The sequence below is a fragment of the Microcaecilia unicolor genome, unplaced genomic scaffold, assembly GCF_901765095.1.
Source record: "Microcaecilia unicolor unplaced genomic scaffold, aMicUni1.1, whole genome shotgun sequence".
NCBI lineage: Eukaryota > Metazoa > Chordata > Amphibia > Gymnophiona > Siphonopidae > Microcaecilia > Microcaecilia unicolor.
Window position 1 is genome coordinate 24,539 of NW_021963152.1, and position 21,009 is coordinate 45,547.

General features: G+C 44.4%; 1 protein-coding gene across 1 annotated transcript in view; it reads left to right on the top strand.

Annotated features, from left to right (window-relative positions):
- The window catches only part of LOC115459014 (F-box only protein 15-like), a gene marked incomplete at its 3' end in the record, with an annotated part of 142,680 nt that overhangs the window by 21,414 nt on the left and 100,257 nt on the right, over positions 1 to 21,009 (top strand). Inside the window, exon 2 of the mRNA XM_030188873.1 lies at positions 8,634 to 8,738. Coding sequence (XP_030044733.1) covers positions 8,634 to 8,738 — 105 coding nt within the window. The remainder of the gene's footprint in view (positions 1 to 8,633; positions 8,739 to 21,009) is intronic.

A 21,009-nucleotide genomic window follows, 5' to 3' on the forward strand; every position in this document is an offset into this window, starting at 1 on the left:
ACTACGCGTTGGGTGGAGAAAAATTTCCTCCAATTCGTTTTATGTGTACCGCACTGCAGCTTCATCGCATGCCCTCTTCTTGTCCTAGTGTTTTTGGAAGGTGTAAACAGACGCTCCACGTCGACCCATTCCATTCCACTCATTGCCTTGTAGACCTCTGTCATGTCTCCCCTCAGCCGCCTTTTCTCCAGGCTGAAGAGCCCCGGCCTTTTCAGCCTATCCTGATAGGGAAGTCGTTCCATCCCCTGTATCATCTTTGTCGCCCTTCTCTGCACTTTTCCAATTCCACTATGTCTTTTTTGAGGTGCGGCGACTAGAATTGAACACAATACTCGAGATGCGGTCGCACCATGGAGCGATACAACGGCAGAATAATATCCTTATTTTTGTTTTCGATCCCTTTCCTAATGATGCCCAACGTTCTGTTTGCTTTCCTAGCTGCAGTAGCACATTGAGCGGAGGTTTTCAACGTGTCATTGACGACAACACCTAGATTCCTTTCTCGGTCCGTGACTCCCAACGCTGAACCTTGCATGACGTAGTTATGCTTTGGGTTCCTCTTTCCCACATGCATCACTTTGCACTTGTTCACATGGTGATCGCCATTGAGGCATAATGTAAGCCACATTGAGCCTGCAAATAGGTGGGAAAATGTGGGATACAAATGCAGCAAATAAAATAAATAAATGCTATTACAAACTACTCAATATCTATTCACATTTATCAAAATTAATCAAAATATTTTACTTAGCTTCAAATAACCCGTTGTGCGGGTCCTTATATGAAGCTAATTAAAAAAATTTGATTAATTTTGATAAGTGTGAATAGATATTGAGTTGTTAGGTTTCTTTCATTTAAATTTTATTACAAACAGCTCAATATCTATCAACACATCAAAATTAATCAAAACGTTTTTCTTAGCTTCACATAAGGACCTGGGCAGTAGGTTCTTATACGAAGCTAAATAAAAAAAATGTTGATTAATTTTGATAAATGTTCATAGATATTGAGTTGTTTGTAATTCAAATGAGAGAAACCTATGCCGATTTGGGTGAGGCATAAGGTGGAGTTTCCTTTTTAGAATGTAAGCCACTCATGAGCTCATTGATGGGAAGAATAGGAAGTTCCTGAATAAACTTGGAAACGTGTGGGAGTGAGATTATTTAAAGCATTTTCCTCAAAATAATGCTGTGTGACACTTTGAATCTTTTGCAGGAAGTCATCATTTGCAAGAATCTCTACATTTAATCTCCAATATGAAGAATGTCCATTAGTGTGCAGCTTAGAGAAATCAATGCCAACAGCTGTATGGTCAGATATCGATCAGTGAAGTGACTCATATGGGAAGATAGTTACCAGGGTCGTACCATATGCCTTTGGTAGTTGCTTGTGGTCATGAGGTGGCCTAATGCTCCTACTTTAGGATGCAGCTTGCATCCGGTAGACCAAGGGGTCGGAAGCATGCAGTGCTGGTTCTGAGGTGCCAATGTATGCCATGTTGATCCTTAGGACTGAAGGATGCTGGATCAATCTTGGTTATTGACTGCATTCTTGATCGAATCTTGAGGCTGTCTGCAGGCCTCGTTGATCCTTGGAAACTGTATTGACTCTTGGGAGTAATCTGAATGCTATATAATCCCTAGGTATGGAATGTGGACTGTTGTCTTCTCCCTGGAGGTTATTGCTTACTGCTTGGTTCCTGAAGGTGAAATGTGGGTGATGTTTACCCTGGGGATTGAATATATGTTGTTCCAGCTCTTGTATCAAACATATTCTGGTTGAATCCTTCCAGTGGACTGTAGGCTGTGGGGGCCTTGTAGTTGGTTACATGATGTGTGACTCCTTGAGGGCAGATGCATCCTGTTGATCTTTGTGTATCTGTATATTATATTGGTTTAGAATGACTCGGTAGTATGGCTGCCTAGTCCTTTTGTGAGTTATGGGACTAGAAGTTATTCTATGAGTTTCAAGAATGATATGGTCAAGTTATTGAAGCAATAAGACTAATATATAATATTCTTAAGAGTGTTTCAGAGCTGTTTTGTCAGTAGAATACTTACTGATTCCAGAGCTGCACTACTACTTATTGACATCTCAGTTGTTCTCTGCCTTCTGCTTTGTGTGGAGTATAACCCACTTCTGTTGATGGTCTAGTAGGACTTAAAGAAAGGAAATTAGCAGGAAAACCAATTTCAATTTGTTCTTACCGCCTCCCACTACTACAACCTGTTTCTCACAGGTCTCACACGGAACCATCTTTCTTCCCTTTGATCTTTTTAAAATTTTGCTGCATGACATCTTCAGCCGGTATCATAACAAGGGCCATACTGAATATTTGTATTCAATTTGGCCCCAAATAGTGGCCCCAATACATTATTCGCCTGAATATGAATAATTTAAATTCAAATACGAATAATCTGGGGCTGTACTGTGCTAAATCCTTCTGAAATACACTTGATCTCTGATTTCATGTTTATTTTTTTTATTTGTTTCATATTTGTATCCCGTCTTTTATTACTTGTTAAAACTCAATGCCCATTATTCATATTCGGCTGAGTAATATTTTTCATTATTCGTTTCCAGCCTAATAGTAAATATATTCATACAGTTCTACTCACAACCACTCTTCCCAAGCCATTTGATTGGCTTCCTATCGATTTCCACATACAGTTCATACCTCTCACTAATGGAATTTGCACACACTAAATGCTTCGCATCATATTTTATAGCTATGGGCCATGTGGGCTAATGTCCATTAGCACACGCTAAGCTTTAGTAAAAGGACCCCTTATAGACCTAGAAATGCGTGCATTCTGTAGTTCTTCATTTCCTTTTCTTATCTCTCTATACACCCTTCCTTGGTAACTCTTCTCATTATGTAAGCCACTCTTATCTGTGCCTTTCTCCATTATACTCCAGACTTTGTTCCACGTTGCTGTGCTACATGCTTGGAATAAACCTCCTGAGTTGGTACATTGTTCTTTCTGGTTCTATTCAAATCCAAGCTAAAAGCCAGCCTATTTGAATCTGCTCTTAAATCTTAACCCCTTATTCTTCTGTAGAGTACCGATGTTTTCATCCCCCATAATAGGCTGAACTACCTTGAATAGATTGGAACGCATCAGAGCAATCAATGACAATTTGCCTTTTAGGAAAATGTTGAAAACCCATCTCTTTAAACTAGCTTACCCAAACGACCCGACATAACCCTACACATTTCTCTTATTATGACGATGTCTATATATTAACCATGTCACCCTAGCTACTCCATACTATCCTAGTCTTACCTTCCCCATCCTTCCTTCATCATACCCATCCCCATTTCCTTATCTATCTGTCTAGAACTTAGTTGTTGGTGTAGATAGGCACACTGGATTGGCCTTATGGTCTTTACCTGCCAACAGTTTCTGTGTTTGTCTCCTGTAATGTGGAGCAGTGGTACAAGTCCTAAGGTAGTAATGGAGCCAAGGACAGTACACCATCTATTTTGTAATTCCAAAATGGAGGGGAGAGTATTGTCATAATTTGGATTTAAAGCAGGCGACTGCAGTGTTTGGGCAGTATTCATTTCTGGATTAGATATTACTTTTGGTGATTTCTGTCCTTTAGGGGAGGAGGGAAGGATACCTCAAGGTCTTGGGGTTTATCACTAATAAATCGCCTATCCTTAATGTGATAGCAAAGCAATCTATAATAATAATTAAAATAGTTCAAACAGAGGAACTATTTTGTTATAGGAAAGTGTGTAATCCTGTCCTTTGCCCCTGGGGAGGGGAAAACACTTCAGCCCTAGAGGCTCGAATAAGAGAGACAATCAGACTTAGATATAGGTGCAACCAGTAAAATTCTTTATTGGTATCTCACTAAGCCAATACAAAATAATAGTTCTCTCTGGAGCAGGTTGTCACCCAGTAGCCAGACGCACAGACTGAATAACAAAACTGCTCAGCAAAATCTTTCTTAGCCATTACATACAGTGGGGGAAATAAGTATTTGATCCCTTGCTGATATTGTAAGTGTGCCCACTGACAAAGACATGAGCAGCCCATAATTGAAGGGTAGGTTATTGGTAACAGTGAGAGATAGCACATCACAAATTAAATCCGGAAAATCACATTGTGGAAAGTATATGAATTTATTTGCATTCTGCAGAGGGAAATAAGTATTTGATCCCCCACCAACCAGTAAGAGATCTGGCCCCTACAGACCAGGTAGATGCTCCAAATCAACTCGTTACCTGCATGACAGACAGCTGTCGGCAATGGTCACCTGTATGAAAGACACCTGTCCACAGACTCAGTGAATCAGTCAGACTCTAACCTCTACAAAATGGCCAAGAGCAAGGAGCTGTCTAAGGATGTCAGGGACAAGATCATACACCTGCACAAGGCTGGAATGGGCTACAAAACCATCAGTAAGACGCTGGGCGAGAAGGAGACAACTGTTGGTGCCATAGTAAGAAAATGGAAGAAGTACAAAATGACTGTCAATCGACAAAGATCTGGGGCTCCACGCAAAATCTCACCTCGTGGGGTATCCTTGATCATGAGGAAGGTTAGAAATCAGCCTACAACTACAAGGGGGGAACTTGTCAATGATCTCAAGGCAGCTGGGACCACTGTCACCACGAAAACCATTGGTAACACATTACGACATAACGGATTGCAATCCTGCAGTGCCCACAAGGTCCCCCTGCTCCGGAAGGCACATGTGACGGCCCGTCTGAAGTTTGCCAGTGAACACCTGGATGATGCCGAGAGTGATTGGGAGAAGGTGCTGTGGTCAGATGAGACAAAAATTGAGCTCTTTGGCATGAACTCAACTCGCCGTGTTTGGAGGAAGAGAAATGCTGCCTATGACCCAAAGAACACCGTCCCCACTGTCAAGCATGGAGGTGGAAATGTTATGTTTTGGGGGTGTTTCTCTGCTAAGGGCACAGGACTACTTCACCGCATCAATGGGAGAATGGATGGGGCCATGTACCGTACAATTCTGAGTGACAACCTCCTTCCCTCCGCCAGGGCCTTAAAAATGGGTCGTGGCTGGGTCTTCCAGCACGACAATGACCCAAACATACAGCCAAGGCAACAAAGGAGTGGCTCAGGAAGAAGCACATTAGGGTCATGGAGTGGCCTAGCCAGTCACCAGACCTTAATCCCATTGAAAACTTATGGAGGGAGCTGAAGCTGCGAGTTGCCAAGCGACAGCCCAGAACTCTTAATGATTTAGAGATGATCTGCAAAGAGGAGTGGACCAAAATTCCTCCTGACATGTGTGCAAACCTCATCATCAACTACAGAAGACGTCTGACCGCTGTGCTTGCCAACAAGGGTTTTGCCACCAAGTATTAGGTCTTGTTTGCCAGAGGGATCAAATACTTATTTCCCTCTGCAGAATGCAAATAAATTCATATACTTTCCACAATGTGATTTTCCGGATTTAATTTGTGATGTGCTATCTCTCACTGTTACCAATAACCTACCCTTCAATTATGGGCTGCTCATGTCTTTGTCAGTGGGCACACTTACAAAATCAGCAAGGGATCAAATACTTATTTCCCCCACTGTATATACTGTATATATACCTTGTCTACTGTACTTTGTACTATTGTTGCTTATTAATTATTGTACGCCACATTGAGCCTGCTTATGGGTGAGAATACTGTGGGATATAAATAAGTTTCATTTCTCCCAAATCATGTGATTTCTCCTAAACTAACTTGTGATCATATACGGATTTTCCTGTTCCCTTCCATCACAATAATATAGTAATATACAAAAATGGCAATTTCCTGTATTCTACCATCCTCTCCTACTTGTGTTCACATGCACACTTTGTGGCAATTGGCTAATTCCTTATCAGTAAAGCGTGCTCCCAGCGTGGAAACCAGCTAACAAATAAGTAGTATGAAACACCTGGTGTCCTTCTTCTCTGAACACATATTTCCGTTGGAACATCTTGGACTTGCAGGATCCTCAGTCTCTCATCACCACCATATATGCCAAATATGGGCCGCATAGCCTCATTTCGTCCCAAGTGTCACCTTGACATGCAACATGTATTTTCCATTTACTGAGAAAGCACTGTAGCTTACATGCAGCTGCAGGAAGAAACTAAAAATATGCTGAGAACAGCAAGGCTAGGAAAACTGAGGACTAGCAGGGCCATATTACAGGCCTAGTATAGGAAGGAATATACAAAAGAAAAGAAAGAGGCAGAGACAGCTAGAAGTAGGTAGTTTCTCATGAAAGAAAAAAAAAAAAAAAAAGATCTCACATACCTCAATTATCCTTATCAGGAGAAATCACCAGAAATTTGAGACTTGTGATTTTGGACTGGCACTTCCAGTTTTGTACTTTTCTGTTTAGTCTCATCTTATCTCTGCTTCACATGCCATTTTCAAAGATGCTGGTGATGGCAGCTGTGAGTCTGTGTAGTGCACTTAGCTCATCAGGGCAAAATCAGTAGCAGAAAGCTGGGTTGCTGTGGTCCCTGTAATCCTGCTCCTGCAGAGCTTGGATTGAGTGGACAATTTCACCAAGAGTAAATTGGAGCCCTAATGGTCCTTAGAGTGTCTGGGAGCCTGCTTCAATGCCAAGAAAAGGAAGATCTACGCGAGTTAGGTGAGAATTATCAAGCTTTGTTTGCAGATGCAGCACTCCTTAGTTTTATGCCCTTGGCTCATTGCTTGCTATCTTCAAGACCTGAGTTTGATGTCATCAGCATTGATACCAGTGGTCATGGGCAAACATGTGGCCTCTGCTTTAGTTTCTCCTGGGATGCTGGTCAGCACAGGAGCAGGATTTTGGGATGAGACTGTCCCTTTAATCAGAGACCTGGATATTTCTTTTGATGATTGATCACTGGAAAATTAATGAATTGAGTGAACTTGAAGGTGCTCCTGTGAGTGGTGGTGGAGTGGCCTAGTGGTTAGGGTGGTGGGCTTTGGTCCTGGGGAACTGAGGAGCTGAGTTCAATTCCCACTTCTGGCACAGGCAGCTCCTTGTGACTCTGGGTAAGTCACTTAACCCTCCATTGCCCCATGTAAGCTGCATTGAGCCTGCCATGAGTGGGAAAGCGCGGGGTACAAATGTAACAAACAACAGATGCCTGTCTAGGTGGGTAGGCAGGGCCGGTATTATTTTTTTTTTCGGGGGGGGGGGCAAACGGAGCAGGTGCCCTGGTTCCAGGTGGGCCCGCAGTCCGGACACCTGCTCCCTACTACAGTTTGTCTCCTCCTCCCTTCCCTTCAGCTTTCCGATCTTTAAAAATTTATTTCCCTTCTCACAAGCTGCTTCCAGCTGTACCAAAGCTTGCCCTCTGCCGCTATCCACCCCCCTAACGCAATTTCCTGTTTTTGCCTGGGCGGATCATGGCAGCCAGAGCAGCTTGTGAGGATGGCAGCTGCACTGGGTCCCCTCTGAGATGGGGAATAAAAATTTTAAAGAAGATCACAAGGCGAGGGGAAGGGAGTAGGAGATGGACTGTTGTGGGGAGAGGAGTAAGAGATGCCTGGACCGCGTAGCAGCAATGCACGTGGGGAGATCGGGGGAGAGGGCAGGGAGGAGAGGGGATCAGGGGGCCCCTCCTTAATTTCTGCCCTGGGCCCCAGTAAGTCTAAAACTGGCCCTGTGGGCAGGGGGCACAATGCCATGGTTAAGTGACTCAGGGTCTGTGGTCCAGGGCAGAAGCGTAGTGGGCGATCAACTGCCCAAAAAGGAAGTGCCATAAGCCTGATTCTGCAGAAATACAGTGTGAATTTTCTCCAGTTCTGCAGTGGTGGCTTACATCAATGCTGAGGATTGGGGGGGGGGGGGGGGGGGTGGAGAGTACCAGAAGTGCAGAAGGCCAACTTACTTCTCATGTAGATAGAAAAAATTCTGGTGGTTTTATCTGCTATTGTTCAGGGCTGGTTGCAGTCTTCATCCCTTTAGAACATAGTAAATGATTTATTTATGTATTTATTATTTATTTGTTACATTTGTATCTCACATTTTCCCACATATTTGCAGGCTCAATGTGGCTTACATATGATGATGATGATGTAAAAAGACCAGTTGACCCATCCAGTTTGTTCAGTTTTTCTGGCCTATACTATTGAGGATATATTCAAGCTGCCAGCCATAGTGTGACCATTTGTAAGATATTCTTCCTCATCCAGGACAGTTTTGACATCTTTTTCTTTCTATTTTTTATCATTGTGGGCAGATGGGCTTACAAGATCGTTAGGAAACCTGTTAATTGTGAATGTGCTGAAGTGATGAGTAAGGAATTAAGAGTTTAACATTTTTGGCTACTGGAATCCTGTAGGTGTAATATGTTTGTAGTAAGCTCTCTTGAGCAGGGAGCGTCCTTCCCCATGTTTAAACTTGTACAGCGCTGCGTAACCCTGGCAGCGCTGTAGAAATGCTAAGTAGTAGTAGTAGTAGATTTTAGATCAGAAAATACAGCTGATAAGATTCTTGTTCCTTGAAAGTTAATAACTTACCTTAATTGTTACAAAGGATTTATGGAGGTGATTACCCAAATCTGTTCTACTCTTTATTCTCAGAGACTTGCTGTAAGCCTTGTGTATAAACTGTAGACACTGTGTGTCCTCAACAGTTGACACTCCTGTCTTGTTTGTTTTGCAGTTTGCCATCAGAAATATTGATAAAGATCTTTGCTCATTTGGATGCTCTGTCTCTTCTCTACATTGGCTGTGTGAGCAAGCGTTTCTTTTACCTCACCAATGACAAGTAAGTGAGGGATTAAAAAATCCCACTGATCTTTTTGGATGTTTTAGTAATATGTACCTGACTGCATATTTGTACTGAAGTCTGAAAAATCAGTCTCATTTACTAATGTGCATTAATGCAAGTTAAACACATATATTTATGTTTAAAATTTTTATTGAACAGCAAAATTGGACTCCAATGTTTTCACAATTATACAGTTATACAGATAGGATCATCAAGTCATAAGAGTCTAAGCAAAACCAAATATCATGAACTTTTTCTTGACACCCTGACCCACCTCCCCCACCCTGACATGCTCTGGTATAATTAGAAGTTCAGAATATAACTGCTCCCTCTGGAAGGTAAGGTGAGCCATAGCGGCTCCCACATTTCCCGAATTCAGGAACCCGGTACACTAAGTTTTTCACACCACATCTATCCAGTCTCATCTGGTGTATTAACTGCGTTCTCCACACCGTTAGAGAAGGTCCCGTGTCAGACAGCCAAGAACCCAGGATGACATTGATCCCCAAAAATATTGCCATCCATATAAAGCCCTTGAAACCCAAGGGGGGAACAGATGTATATGTGTAGCTATTAAAGAGAAGCAAGGGATCACACACTAATGTACAACTCCATAATGCATCCACCGCCCCTAGCAGTCCTTTCCAAAAACTTTGAACCTTGGGGCAAGACCAAAACATGTGCCCTAGGTAGCCAGCCCCCCCCCCCCCCACTTTTTACAAGATCCACTCTTAGATATCCTCGCTCTAAATGCCCGCTGAGGGGATACATACATTCTTAATATAAATTTATATAACTTCTCTTTCTGTAGGATCGATAAACGTTGTGAGTACAAGTGTTTTATATAATTTTTGCACAAATCTGATGTCACTTTGCCACTAAGATCCTGCGACCAGCAGGAGGCCAAGCGTGCATAATCTAATTCTATGGTTGTGTCTTTCAACTGTTGGTGGTGGAATTTTAAGGACACCAACTGTTGAGCCCCTAGGGAGTATGCCTCTGAGAGCACATCCAGTACATCCTCAGTCAGGTCTGTCCATTTCAGGGATAAGATGTAGTGCTGCAATTGTAGGTATGTGAATTGGTGTGCTGATGGAATACCATATTTAATCTGTAGATAAGAATAAGGTCTAATATGACCCTCCTCATCTACAACTGAGCTAAATAGATAATCCCCTTCTTTGCCCATTGACTGAATATACTGCTCTCTTGCCCCGGAGGAAATGCAGGGTTATTGTATATTGAGAGCAGAGGGATGATCTCGGCAGAAATGCGATGTCTCCTACACAGCCAGTGCCAGGTAGCTCTGAGAGAGTGCAATAGTGGGTGCCGCTGAAAGGTGTGCGCTGGCAATCTACCCCCAGTATGCAACAGTTGGCTGAAATGAATATCTGGAAATAAGGTGGTCTCCAACAGTGTTAAAGAAAATTCTGTAGTGCCCCGGAACCAATCATTTATATGTCGCATCGCACATGCAATTGTTAGGTATCTGATACTCAAGAGGCCCATCCCCCCATATTCCCTGGGGGTAGAGATCATCGCCAGCGGGAGTCTAGGCTTCTTCCCTTGCCATAAGTAACCCTGCAGGAGTCGTCCCAACATCCTCTCCGCCCTCCTTTTTAAGAATAGGGGTAGTTGCTGGAATAAATATAGCCACTTGGGGGCTAATATCATATTGAATAGTGCAATCCGTCCCCATAGTGACAGAGGTAGGGTTTGCCAAAGAGTCAATTTACGCCTAGTCATCTTAAGAAGTGGATTAATATTAACTGCATACAAAGAGGTGAGGTCTCTTGGAATTATTATCCCCAGGTATTTCAAAGCCGTGTCCTTCCAACTAAGCGGGAGCTTCCCCCTCCAGGATCATCTCAGCCCTTCATCTAGCGCCAACACACAGGATTTATGCAAGTTAAGAGAGAACCCTGACAGGGCACCATACTGCCGCAGGAGTTCCAGTGCGCACGGAAGGGAGATCTGGGGGTCAGACAGGATGAGCAAGACATCATCCGCATATGCTAATGTCAACCCCCTGTGTTCCTAAGCACACACCCTGGATCTCAATGGTGTTATTCAGCAAACGAATTAAAGGCTGTAGTGAGATGTCAAATAAAAGGGGAGACAAGGGACAACCCTGCCTTGTTCCGCGTTGTACCTCAAAGCTTGCTGACCTACCACCATTAGCCACTATTTGCGCCTCTAGGCCTTCATAGAGTGCTCTCAGTGCCTGTAGAAACCATTCAGGTAGGCCTACCCATCCAAGCACCTGGAACAAATATCCCCACCCTACGTGATCAAATGCAGGAGGACCTCAGAGGTCTGGACTAGTTTTTTGTGAAATAAAATCGTTACACCCCCCTTCCGTGCTCCAGAGGAGGCGTAACTAACCTGACCCACCCAGGCCTGCTTTAACTTACTGTGCTCCGAGTCTGAGAGTCGGGTCTCCTGCAGGCATGCAATATCCGCCTTAAGGCGTTTTAAATGGGATAGTATCTTCTTCCGCTTTGTCGGGGAGGAGATCCCCCCACATTCCATGTTATTACTCTATATTGGGGCATCCCTGAAGGAAGAGTACTGCACACCCCTGATACAAATTCTCATCAAATCCAGAGGTCCTGGCCAGCCCTTCAGATTCCATAACCGTTCCATATTTAAACAGTCTATAAGCCCATAACACAACAAGGTATCCCCACACCTACTCAAGGAAAAACCAGTAACCAATAGAAAGTGGCTATTCTCACCCTCCCCTTCCAGAATATAGTACATCGCATGCCTCCTTCCCAAAGCCCAACCCCCCCTCTCAAACCATCCCCATCCTTCACACACCGCCACACCCGAAACCAATTCAACACCCACAACCTACCCTCCGTCCCACCCTGAAACTGGCCCTCTAAACCCGGTGGTCTAACCGCCACCATGTAAAAGATCACAAAACATGCTGGGTTCCCCGCTCCCCACCAACAACCACAGTGCCCCACTCATCAGTTCCATGCACGTTGATAACTTGTCCCCTCAAACTTCAGGTCCTGTGAAGGGTAGCACTAGCTTGAAATCCGCCTGTGCAGTACAATAGCCCCGCAGCCAACAATGGAAAGGAGGCCTCTGCTCATCTAGAGGGTGAACCGGATTCTTTTGCCTCCTTGTTAATAAAGTCCTTCGCCGCAGTAACTGAATCAAAAGAATTCCACTTGCTTTCAATCTGCACCTTCAAAAGTGCAGGGTACACCAGCATGAAACGAATTTTCCTTTCAACAAGAGCTGCACAAATTGGGGTAAACCGTCGCCTCTTCTCTTGCACGCTGACGGAGTAATCTTGAAAAATCCGTATCAGCATTCCCTCATATTTCAGCATGGCTCTTTTTGATCGATATCCCAACAAAATTTCAGCTTTATGAATGTAGTTATGTACCTTAACGATTACCACTCTTGGTTGTTGTTTGTCCTCCTGTAGCTTCCCAACTCTGTGCGTTCTGTTAATACAAAGTGGCCCATTACTGTCAGTGCGAATTTCTTAGCCAGCCATTGTTCCAAAAGAGGGCCCAAATTCCTGTCTGGTAACTTCTTAGGTAAACCTACAATTCTCAAGTTACTTCGCCGGGCTCTATTTTCTAAATCTTCCAATTTTGTCATGCTGTGCTTGCAATTTCTGTTTTAGAATCGCGATCTCAGGTTCACAGCATGTCCACGTGTCTTCGATCTCAGACACTTGCTTTTCCACCTCTGTTGTCTGTTTCATAGTTTCTGCCAGTAAGGGAGAAGGTTGAGTGGCAGTCATGTGACAGATGTTTCAGAATGCTACATTGCTATTTGCAGTGGGGTTTACATAAAGGAGTGACATCATGGGGGAAAAGACTGTTGGGGTGGTTTCATTGATCTCATACATGAGCAGGCACTCCTCCAGTAGATTCAGTACAGATGACCAAGACAAATGGTTATTTATTTGGATTTTGCTCACACCTTTTTCAGTAGTAGCTTAAGGTGAATTTCATTCAGGTACACTGGATAGTTCCCTGTCCCTGGAGGGCTCACAATCTAAGCTTGTATCTGAGGCAATGGAGGGTTAAGTGACTTGTCCAAGCTCACATGGAGCAGCAGTGGGATTTGGACCGGGCACCTCTGGATGTCAGGACGGGTGCTCAAACTACTAATGTAGCGTAGTGGTTAGAACAGTTGACTTATCATTCAGGCATGGCGGGTTCAAATCCCAAACAACAAAGAAGGAAAAGGAACCTTTCACAAAACCTGAATAGTCAAAAAAAAAATGGAAGGGTCCAAAGAAGAACAAGGAGGACCTGAAATTCAAAAATTTAAAAAATAAATGTATTAATAAAGTCCAAACAGCGTGTGTAGGCAAAAATCTTCAGGTACAATATACAAGATGTGCATTCCATCAAAACCCAACATAGGCCTTGCTAACCATAAGATATTTGTAGTACGCCGTCAGCACTACAGGTGCGACACTCTAAAACTTTCAAAAAGTAAATGTAACAGCGGGAGTCAAAAGTGGCATTCTCTCACGCTATTAATTTTGAGAGGATGCCACTTTTGACTCCACTGATAGATTCGATTCCCACTGCAGGCACAGGCAGCTCCTTGTGACTCTGGGCAAGTCACTTAACCCTACATTGCCCCAGGCACAAATAAGTACCTGTATATAATACGTAAGCCGCATTGAACCTGCTATGAGTGGGAAAGCGCGGGGTACAAATGTAACAAAAATAAAATAAATAAAAATTTGTTTAGTGCTGACAGCGTACTAAAAATATGGCCTGCAGACATCACATTTTCCAAAATGTAACTGACAGCAGATTGCCTGTTGCCCCATTCATAGGACCCCTGATGAAGGCATATTCCTGTTGAAACGCGGTCTGTGTTGGGTTTTGATAGAATGCATATCCTGTATATTGTACCTGAATAGTTTTCTCTACACACACCCTGTTTGGACTTTATTAATTAATTAGCTTTTTAAGCTTTTGAATTCCAATTCCTCCAGGTTCAATTCCCACCACTGGGGCTTATCGCTCAGAGCTAGTCACTTCATTCTCCATTGCCTAATTTGCAGAAGTGACATGCAAGAGAGTGCATTCGTGTACAGTGGTCACAGCTGACTGATGCTCTCATGAAACTTAGTCTGCTTTCTTGCACTTACCTCTCTGGGGTAGAAAGCTTGTTTGTTATGTCTGTGAGACATAGCCAGCCCCTCCTGTAAGAATTGTAACTTCTCTTTTCTATTGCCAGGTATAGTAACATACCTGGCTGGCTTCCTAAGGAAGCGCGTGGCCAGCAGCAATGTGTCAGCATCGCTGATCTTTGGCTGCCTCCTCGCAGTGGCCATTTTTCACACTGTCCCTGCATGGATGACAACATCACATTTTGCAAGCTGATGTTAACACTCAGTTTCGGTATGGATCTAATAATACCTAACATTCTATTTGCCGCCTTTGCCACCGCAACACACTGAGCAGAGGGTTTCAAAGTATTGTCAATGATGACTTTTTGGTCCTTTTCCTGGTCAGTGACTCCTAAAGCAGAACCTTGCATCATGTAGCTATAGTTCGTGTTCCTCTTTCCCACATGCATCATTTTGCACTTGCTCACATTAAACATCATCTGCCATTTTAATGCCCGGTCTCCCAGTCTCTTATGGTTGTCTTTCAATTTTCACAATACTGTTGCAGTTTAACAACTGTGAATAACTTTATGTTGTTGGCAAATGTAATTACCTCACTAGTTATTCCAATCTTTAGATCTTTTGTAAATATGTTAAAAAGTAGCGGTCCCAACACTGTAGAACTCCACTATTTATCCTTCTCCATTGAGAATACTGACCATTTAACCCTACTCTCTGTTTTCTATCCTTTAACCAGTTTTTTGTCCACAATAGAACACTTGCTTCTATCCCATGACTTTCCAATTTCCTATGAAGTCTTTCATAAGGTACTTTGTCAAATGCCTTTTGAAATTCCAGATACACAATATCGACCGGCTCATCTTTATCCACTTGTTTGTTCACCCCTTCAAAGAACTGCATAGATTGGTGAGGCAAGATTTCCCTTCACTAAATCCATGTTGGCTTTGTCTCATTAATCCATGCTTTTTAATATGCTCTGTAATTTTGTTCTTTATAATAGTCTCTACCATTTTGCCCGGAACTGACACCAGGATCACCAGTCTGTAATTTGCTGGATCACCTTTGGAGCCCTTTTTAAAAAATTGGCGTTACATTGGCCGCCCTCCAATCTTCCGGTACGATGCTTGATTTTAAAGATACATTACATATTACTAACAATAGTTCTGCAAGTTCAATTTTCAATTCTGTCAATAGTCTGCGATGTATAACGTCTGGTCCTGGCAGTTTGCTACTCTTCAGTTTGTCAAATTGCCCCATTAGATCTTCCAGGTTTACATATACTTGATTCAGTTTCTCTGACTCGTCAGCATTGAATACCATTTCTGGCACCGATATCTCTCTCACATCTTCCTCGGTGAAGACCGAAGCCAAGAATTAATTTAATCTCTCCGCTATGCCTTATCTTCCCTGAGTGCCCCTTTTACCTCTCTGTCATGTAGCGATCCAACCAATTCTTTTGCTGGCTTCTTGCTTATATACCTAAAAATGTTTTTACTATGTTTTTGCCTGCAATGCAATCTTCTTTTCAAAGTCTTTCTTTGCCTTCCATATCAGTGCGTTGCATTTGACTTGCCATTCTTTATACAGTTTCCTATTAATTTCAGTTGGATCCTTCTTCCATTTTCTGAAGGATTTTCTTTTAGCTCCAATAGCTTCCTTCACCTCACTTTTAACCATGTCTGACTGGTACCTACATATCTATTTGTTGTTGCTAAAACACTATCAATCCCCCTCCCAATCCTCTCTAATACCCGAAGTCCCTCCCCTCCCCCTTGATATCTAGGTTGGCCCCCCTGGGCCTACCCGTCTCCCTGGTGATCCTATGGGGGTCATTGGGGGCAGGAGCGCAGCCCCTCATGGCTGCTTGACAAAATGGCTGCTGTGACCTTTCACAGCAGCCATTTTGAAATGGAGCTGTGAGGGGGCTGTGCACCTGCCTCTAAAGATACCTCATGGACCATCAGGGAGACAGGTAGGCCCGAGGGCGCTTACCTAGACATTGGATGGTTTCTTTTGGGAAGGAGGGAAGAGACTTAGGGCATCCTGACTGAGGAGGGAGGGGGGTATTAGAGAGGCCAGGAGAGGGATCAGGTTTTAACAATAAAAAATATTTATGAGGGTGCTGGCCTGATATTCATTGCTTGTATCCGCATAACTCTTGTTCAGCCCCAGCAGAATATCGGCCAGGCCTGTAAACTCCGGCGCCCAGCCCGCCCACATTTAGTTCCCAGTATTCAGTACCGGTGCCCGGACTTTGCATTTTAAAAAATGCTGACTGTCGCCAGCTGAATAGTGGGGGGAATGTGATTATACTTTGCTTCTTTACCTTTCTCAGACTGTTATTTACACTTTTTCCTTGATTTTGACTCATTCCACACTCTTGTTTCTTGCTGATATCACGACTGGATTACTGCAGTGTGGTGTGTGTGGGTGTTTCATCCAACCGGCTGAGACAACTCCAGACACTCCAAAATATTGCTGTCCAATTTCTCTGCCATGATCAAAGATTTCATCCACTTACCCCATTATTTAGTTGACTGGGAAGATATTGTCAAATCTTCAAATTCCTTTTCTATTTCATCTCTTTTCAAAGAAAATAGTTTAAAGATTCTGATGCATTAGTACCTCCGCTCCCTACTGATTATATAAAGATACTGTAAAAGCGGATCCTCTCTGTTGGAGAAATTGTGGTACCCTTATCCATATGTGAAAGAACTGCCTGCTAGTGGCTACATTTTGGGCTCTTGTTCAAACAATGACAAATATTTCTAGGCTCTGCTATACAGTTAGGATGATATGCTTTTGAACTTCAATCTCTCCAGTATCAATGTGTCACTTAGGTTTCAGAGCTGTTGTTTCTATGCTGCCGGATTTGTAGTTGCTGCTGAAAGAAAATTTACAAACCCAATTTCAATCACTAGATGGCATCATAGTCTTAAATATGTCATTTTAATGGAAAAGCTCACAGCATTTAAGAACAGACCAGATCCTTCTGAGCACACATGGGGGTTTTCACAGTATTACATTGATCAGTTACCATGTGCATTTAGTTGAAGTACTGGGGGTGGGGTGATTATTTCTGTTAGGGGTAATTAAAGGGTGAGTTATTAATGTTGCAACTTTACTTTTGGACGGGATGCTTGTTTTCTTAAATACTATTGCTGCATATATTGTTTAACAATTTGTCATATGATTGGCAAATCTCAGTTAAAAATTCAAATTACAAAAAAAAATGTATTTACTCGCCTACACTGGTTACTAGTCTGTTACTGCATCCCCTTTAAAATTCTCTGGCTCACCCATAAGACGTACTACTTAGGACAATCATTTTATTTGGCCATACTCGCTATCCCTTATACCCCTTCTCGAGCCCTTAGATCATTGGACTCCTACTGTTTGGTCTGTCCCAATCACAGACAAGTTCACTATGAATCTACATGAACTTCCACCTTCTATTTCCTGGCCCCTAAATTGTGGAACAATCTTACTTCCTGTATTCAATCTGAACAGTCATTCCAAGATTTTTTAAAAATTTCCTTTGGTAACATGGCATTGTAGACAGTGGATGGTGTGTGAACTCTGGGGTCCAGCTGGAGCCCTTGCTCCTTTTGTCTGGATGAATGCCATTATTTCTCCTATCTATTCTATTTTAATGTCATTTTTATTATGTAAACCATGATGTATGAGATTTTTATTAAACATTAAATCCCTTTAGCTCTGCCTCTTCAGCACTGAACCTGATGCCCAAAACTGGCTAGCATTTTAACTACAGTTGCGTTGGTAGTATTGTTCAGTAAATATGGGGTGAAATATAGAGCCAATCTGCAACACCACATTTTCGGCTGAAACCCAGTGCCAAATTTGATTGACTTAACACAATGCTTGCCAACTGTGGGGTGTGACTCCCAATGGCGTCCCCAAAATCTGCAGTGTAGGGGCTATGAGCATTGTGGCAAAAGTGCATTAACCTGAAGAGAGGTGCTATAAGTTGGCCTGTGCAGGCTTAGTAAGAGGTGTGGGACTACAGTAGTATTTCATCCAGGGATACTCATGGACCTGGAGCAGTGGCTTGGGAGAGAAGGTAGGGCTAAAGTTGCATGCTTGTTTGCCCCATTAAAATGGATTCGCTTTGTTTTAGAGATAGGTAATTTCACATAGTCTGGTATTTTGCTATCTTCCATGGATTTGATTTCTACTTAAAACTGTTATTTTTTAGAATTCATACCCTATGGAGTACTGTTTCTGAACTTCAAGTCAAGTACTTCCCAAGTCAAATTTCAACCCAGTGCCCCCCCCCCCCCCAAGTTCTGCTCTGCAAAGAATTTGATATGGACATTCCAAAAAAAGGGACACATTCTGATAACAAAATAGAAAATAAAATTTCTACCTTTGTTGTCTGGTTACTTTGTTTTTCTAATTGTGTTGTTCGAAGTCTGGTTTCTGTCTTCCTCCATCTTTTAACTTTGTGCTATTTTTCTCTTCCCTCCTTTTCCTTTCAACTTTCTTCAATTTATTATTCCTCTGTGTAGATTTAATTCATTCTTACTATTCAGTCTTCAATTTTCCTCCTTTTACTGCATCTACCTACAGCTTTCCGTCTCTTTCCCTTATCCTGGTTCTCTTAATCCCCTTCCTCTTATTTTCTAGTTTTTCATTAACTATCCTCTTTCCCTCTTTATCCAGCATCTTTCCCTCTTTGCCTTCCTCATCTGTCCAGAATCTCCCCTCTTTCTTTTAACATCCTTCTATCCAGCATCTTTCCCTTCCATATCATCCTGCTGATCAATCCATAGACTGGTGGGTTGTGTCCATCTACCAGCAGGTGGAGATAGAGAGCAATCCTTTTGCCTCCCTATATGTGGTCATGTGCTGCCGGAAACTCCCCAGTATGTTCTCTATCTCAGCAGGTGGTGGTCACACACAGCAGCAGCTCTGGCTAGGCCTCCAAGCCTAATTTTTAGGTTTTGTTGAGTGCCTGGGGTTGAGGGCTCTTCTTGAGCAAGTGCAAACCTGGTGGCGCCAGGTCCCTCCTTTTCTCCCCCCTCCCGCTGGCTCCGTTAAAAAAAAAAATTTTGACATCCTTAAGGGCGTTTATTTCGACGTTTATTTAAACGTTTATTGCAGCTACTCACTGGGACACCAGGTCGTTACAGCTCGGAGCGAGAAGCAGGTAATTTTTACCTTTTTATAGCGGGCAGGGGGTTCCCCGATTGATCTCCACGTGGCCTATGGCGTCGGAGGGCGAGGGCACGAAGAATCGCTCCCCGGACCGCGTGTGCGCTTCTAGCGGGGATGCGGGGGTTTTAAAGTCTGATTCGCCCTTGTTGGGTGTCAGTTTGGAGGCCGGTCAGTGTCCCGGGTCTTCCTCCGGCGCGGCGGTTTTTCCCGCCATAAACGCCCATCCCCTGCTGCTCGCCTCCGCCATCTTGGCCGGCCACTCTGCTCGGACGGCTTCATCTTGGGCCGCCCTTGAGCTGGGAGACGTTCATGCCATGGCCGCCCTTGATTTGGGCGACGGCAAAAAAGCGGCTAAAGTTAAGCGCCGTTCTTCCCGCGCGGCTCCTTCGCGGAGTGTCGCGCCGGACGCCATCTTGGATGCGCAGCATGTTGCTCCCCCGCTCTTGCGAGCGCCGGTTGAGGGTGCGTCTAGGGCTGTGGCCCAGGCTGCTGAAATACACAGTCTGGGGGGTTTCTCCCCCGAGTTTATTTTGCTGCTGCATCAGGCTTTCCTTATGCAAAATGCTGCCCCTTCTCCCTTGTCCGATAACGGGGTTGAGGCCCCCGGAAGTAAACGCCCTCGGGTGGATTCCCAGGCCTTAGAGGACGCTGTTTCCTCTGATGTAGATGAGGGCAGCGTATCTGAGTTCTCCCAACGGTCCTTTGGGGATTCCTTGGAGGAGACGGATGCCCGCTCGGATGGAGCGGATGACCCCTCTGCAGCACGGATCTTTCGCTCAGAGGATTTGCCCAACCTGTTACTGCAGGCCATGAGCATTTTGAAGATTTCCTCGCCAGAGGACGTCTCTCCCTCAGCCCCTGTTGGCTCTGCCATTATGCTGGAGACGAAGCGCCCGCCTAGAACCTTCCACGTGCATGATGCCATGCACACCTTAATTTCGGCTCAATGGGATGTCCCGGAAGCGAGCCTCAAAGTGGCTAGGGCTATGTCCCGCCTCTATCCTTTGCCTGAAAGTGAACGTGAGGCCTTTCTTTGGCCTACCATGGATTCTTTAATCACTGCGGTGACTAAGAAGACGGCGTTGCCGGTGGAAGGTGGCACGGCCCTAAAGGACGCCCAAGACAGAAGATTGGAAGCGGCTTTAAGGTCGTCCTTCGAGGCGGCTGCCTTAAGTTTGCAGGCCTCAGTTTGCAGCTCCTATGTGGCCAGGGCGTGCCTGATGATGGTACAGCAGGCTTCCCCCTCAGATCCTTCCTTGAGGGCTGGCTGGCCGGCCCTGGAATCGGGCTTGGCTTATTTGGCAGACTTACTGTATGATGTCTTGAGAGCCTCGGCTAAAGGCATGGCTCAGACAGTCTCTGCGCGGCGCTGGCTTTGGCTGAAACATTGGTCTGCGGACCACGCCTCTAAGTCCCGCCTGGCTAAGTTGCCTTTTAAAGGCAAGCTGCTCTTTGGGGTCGAGCTGGATAAAATCGTGACCGATCTCGGCACGTCTAAGGGCAAGAGGTTACCAGAGGTCAGGGCTCGGGCCAGTGCTCGCCCCGGTATCTCCAGAGGACGGTTTCAAGAAGCCCGTCGGTACCGCCCGGGCAAGTCGGGCTCCTCTGCCCCCTCTCCCTTCAAAAGGAACTTCTCCCCAAGCAGCATTCCTTTCGCAGAGACCGCCGTCCCGGAGGTACGCCCTCCAGTCCTCCCCCAGGGTCTCGTACCCAATGACGGGGTCCTGGTCCATGGCCCAGTGCAGATTGGAGGACGCCTGTCCTCGTTTCTGGGCGAGTGGACCAAAGTAACTTCAGATTCTTGGGTGCTGGAAGTCATCAGAGACGGCTACAAGTTAGAGTTCTGCCGACCCTTAAGAGACGGGTTTGTACTCTCTCCCTGCAAGTCTCCGGTCAAAGCTGTGGCAGTGCAGCAGACCTTGGACAACCTGATCCGCCTGGGTGCGGTCGTTCCGGTGCCAG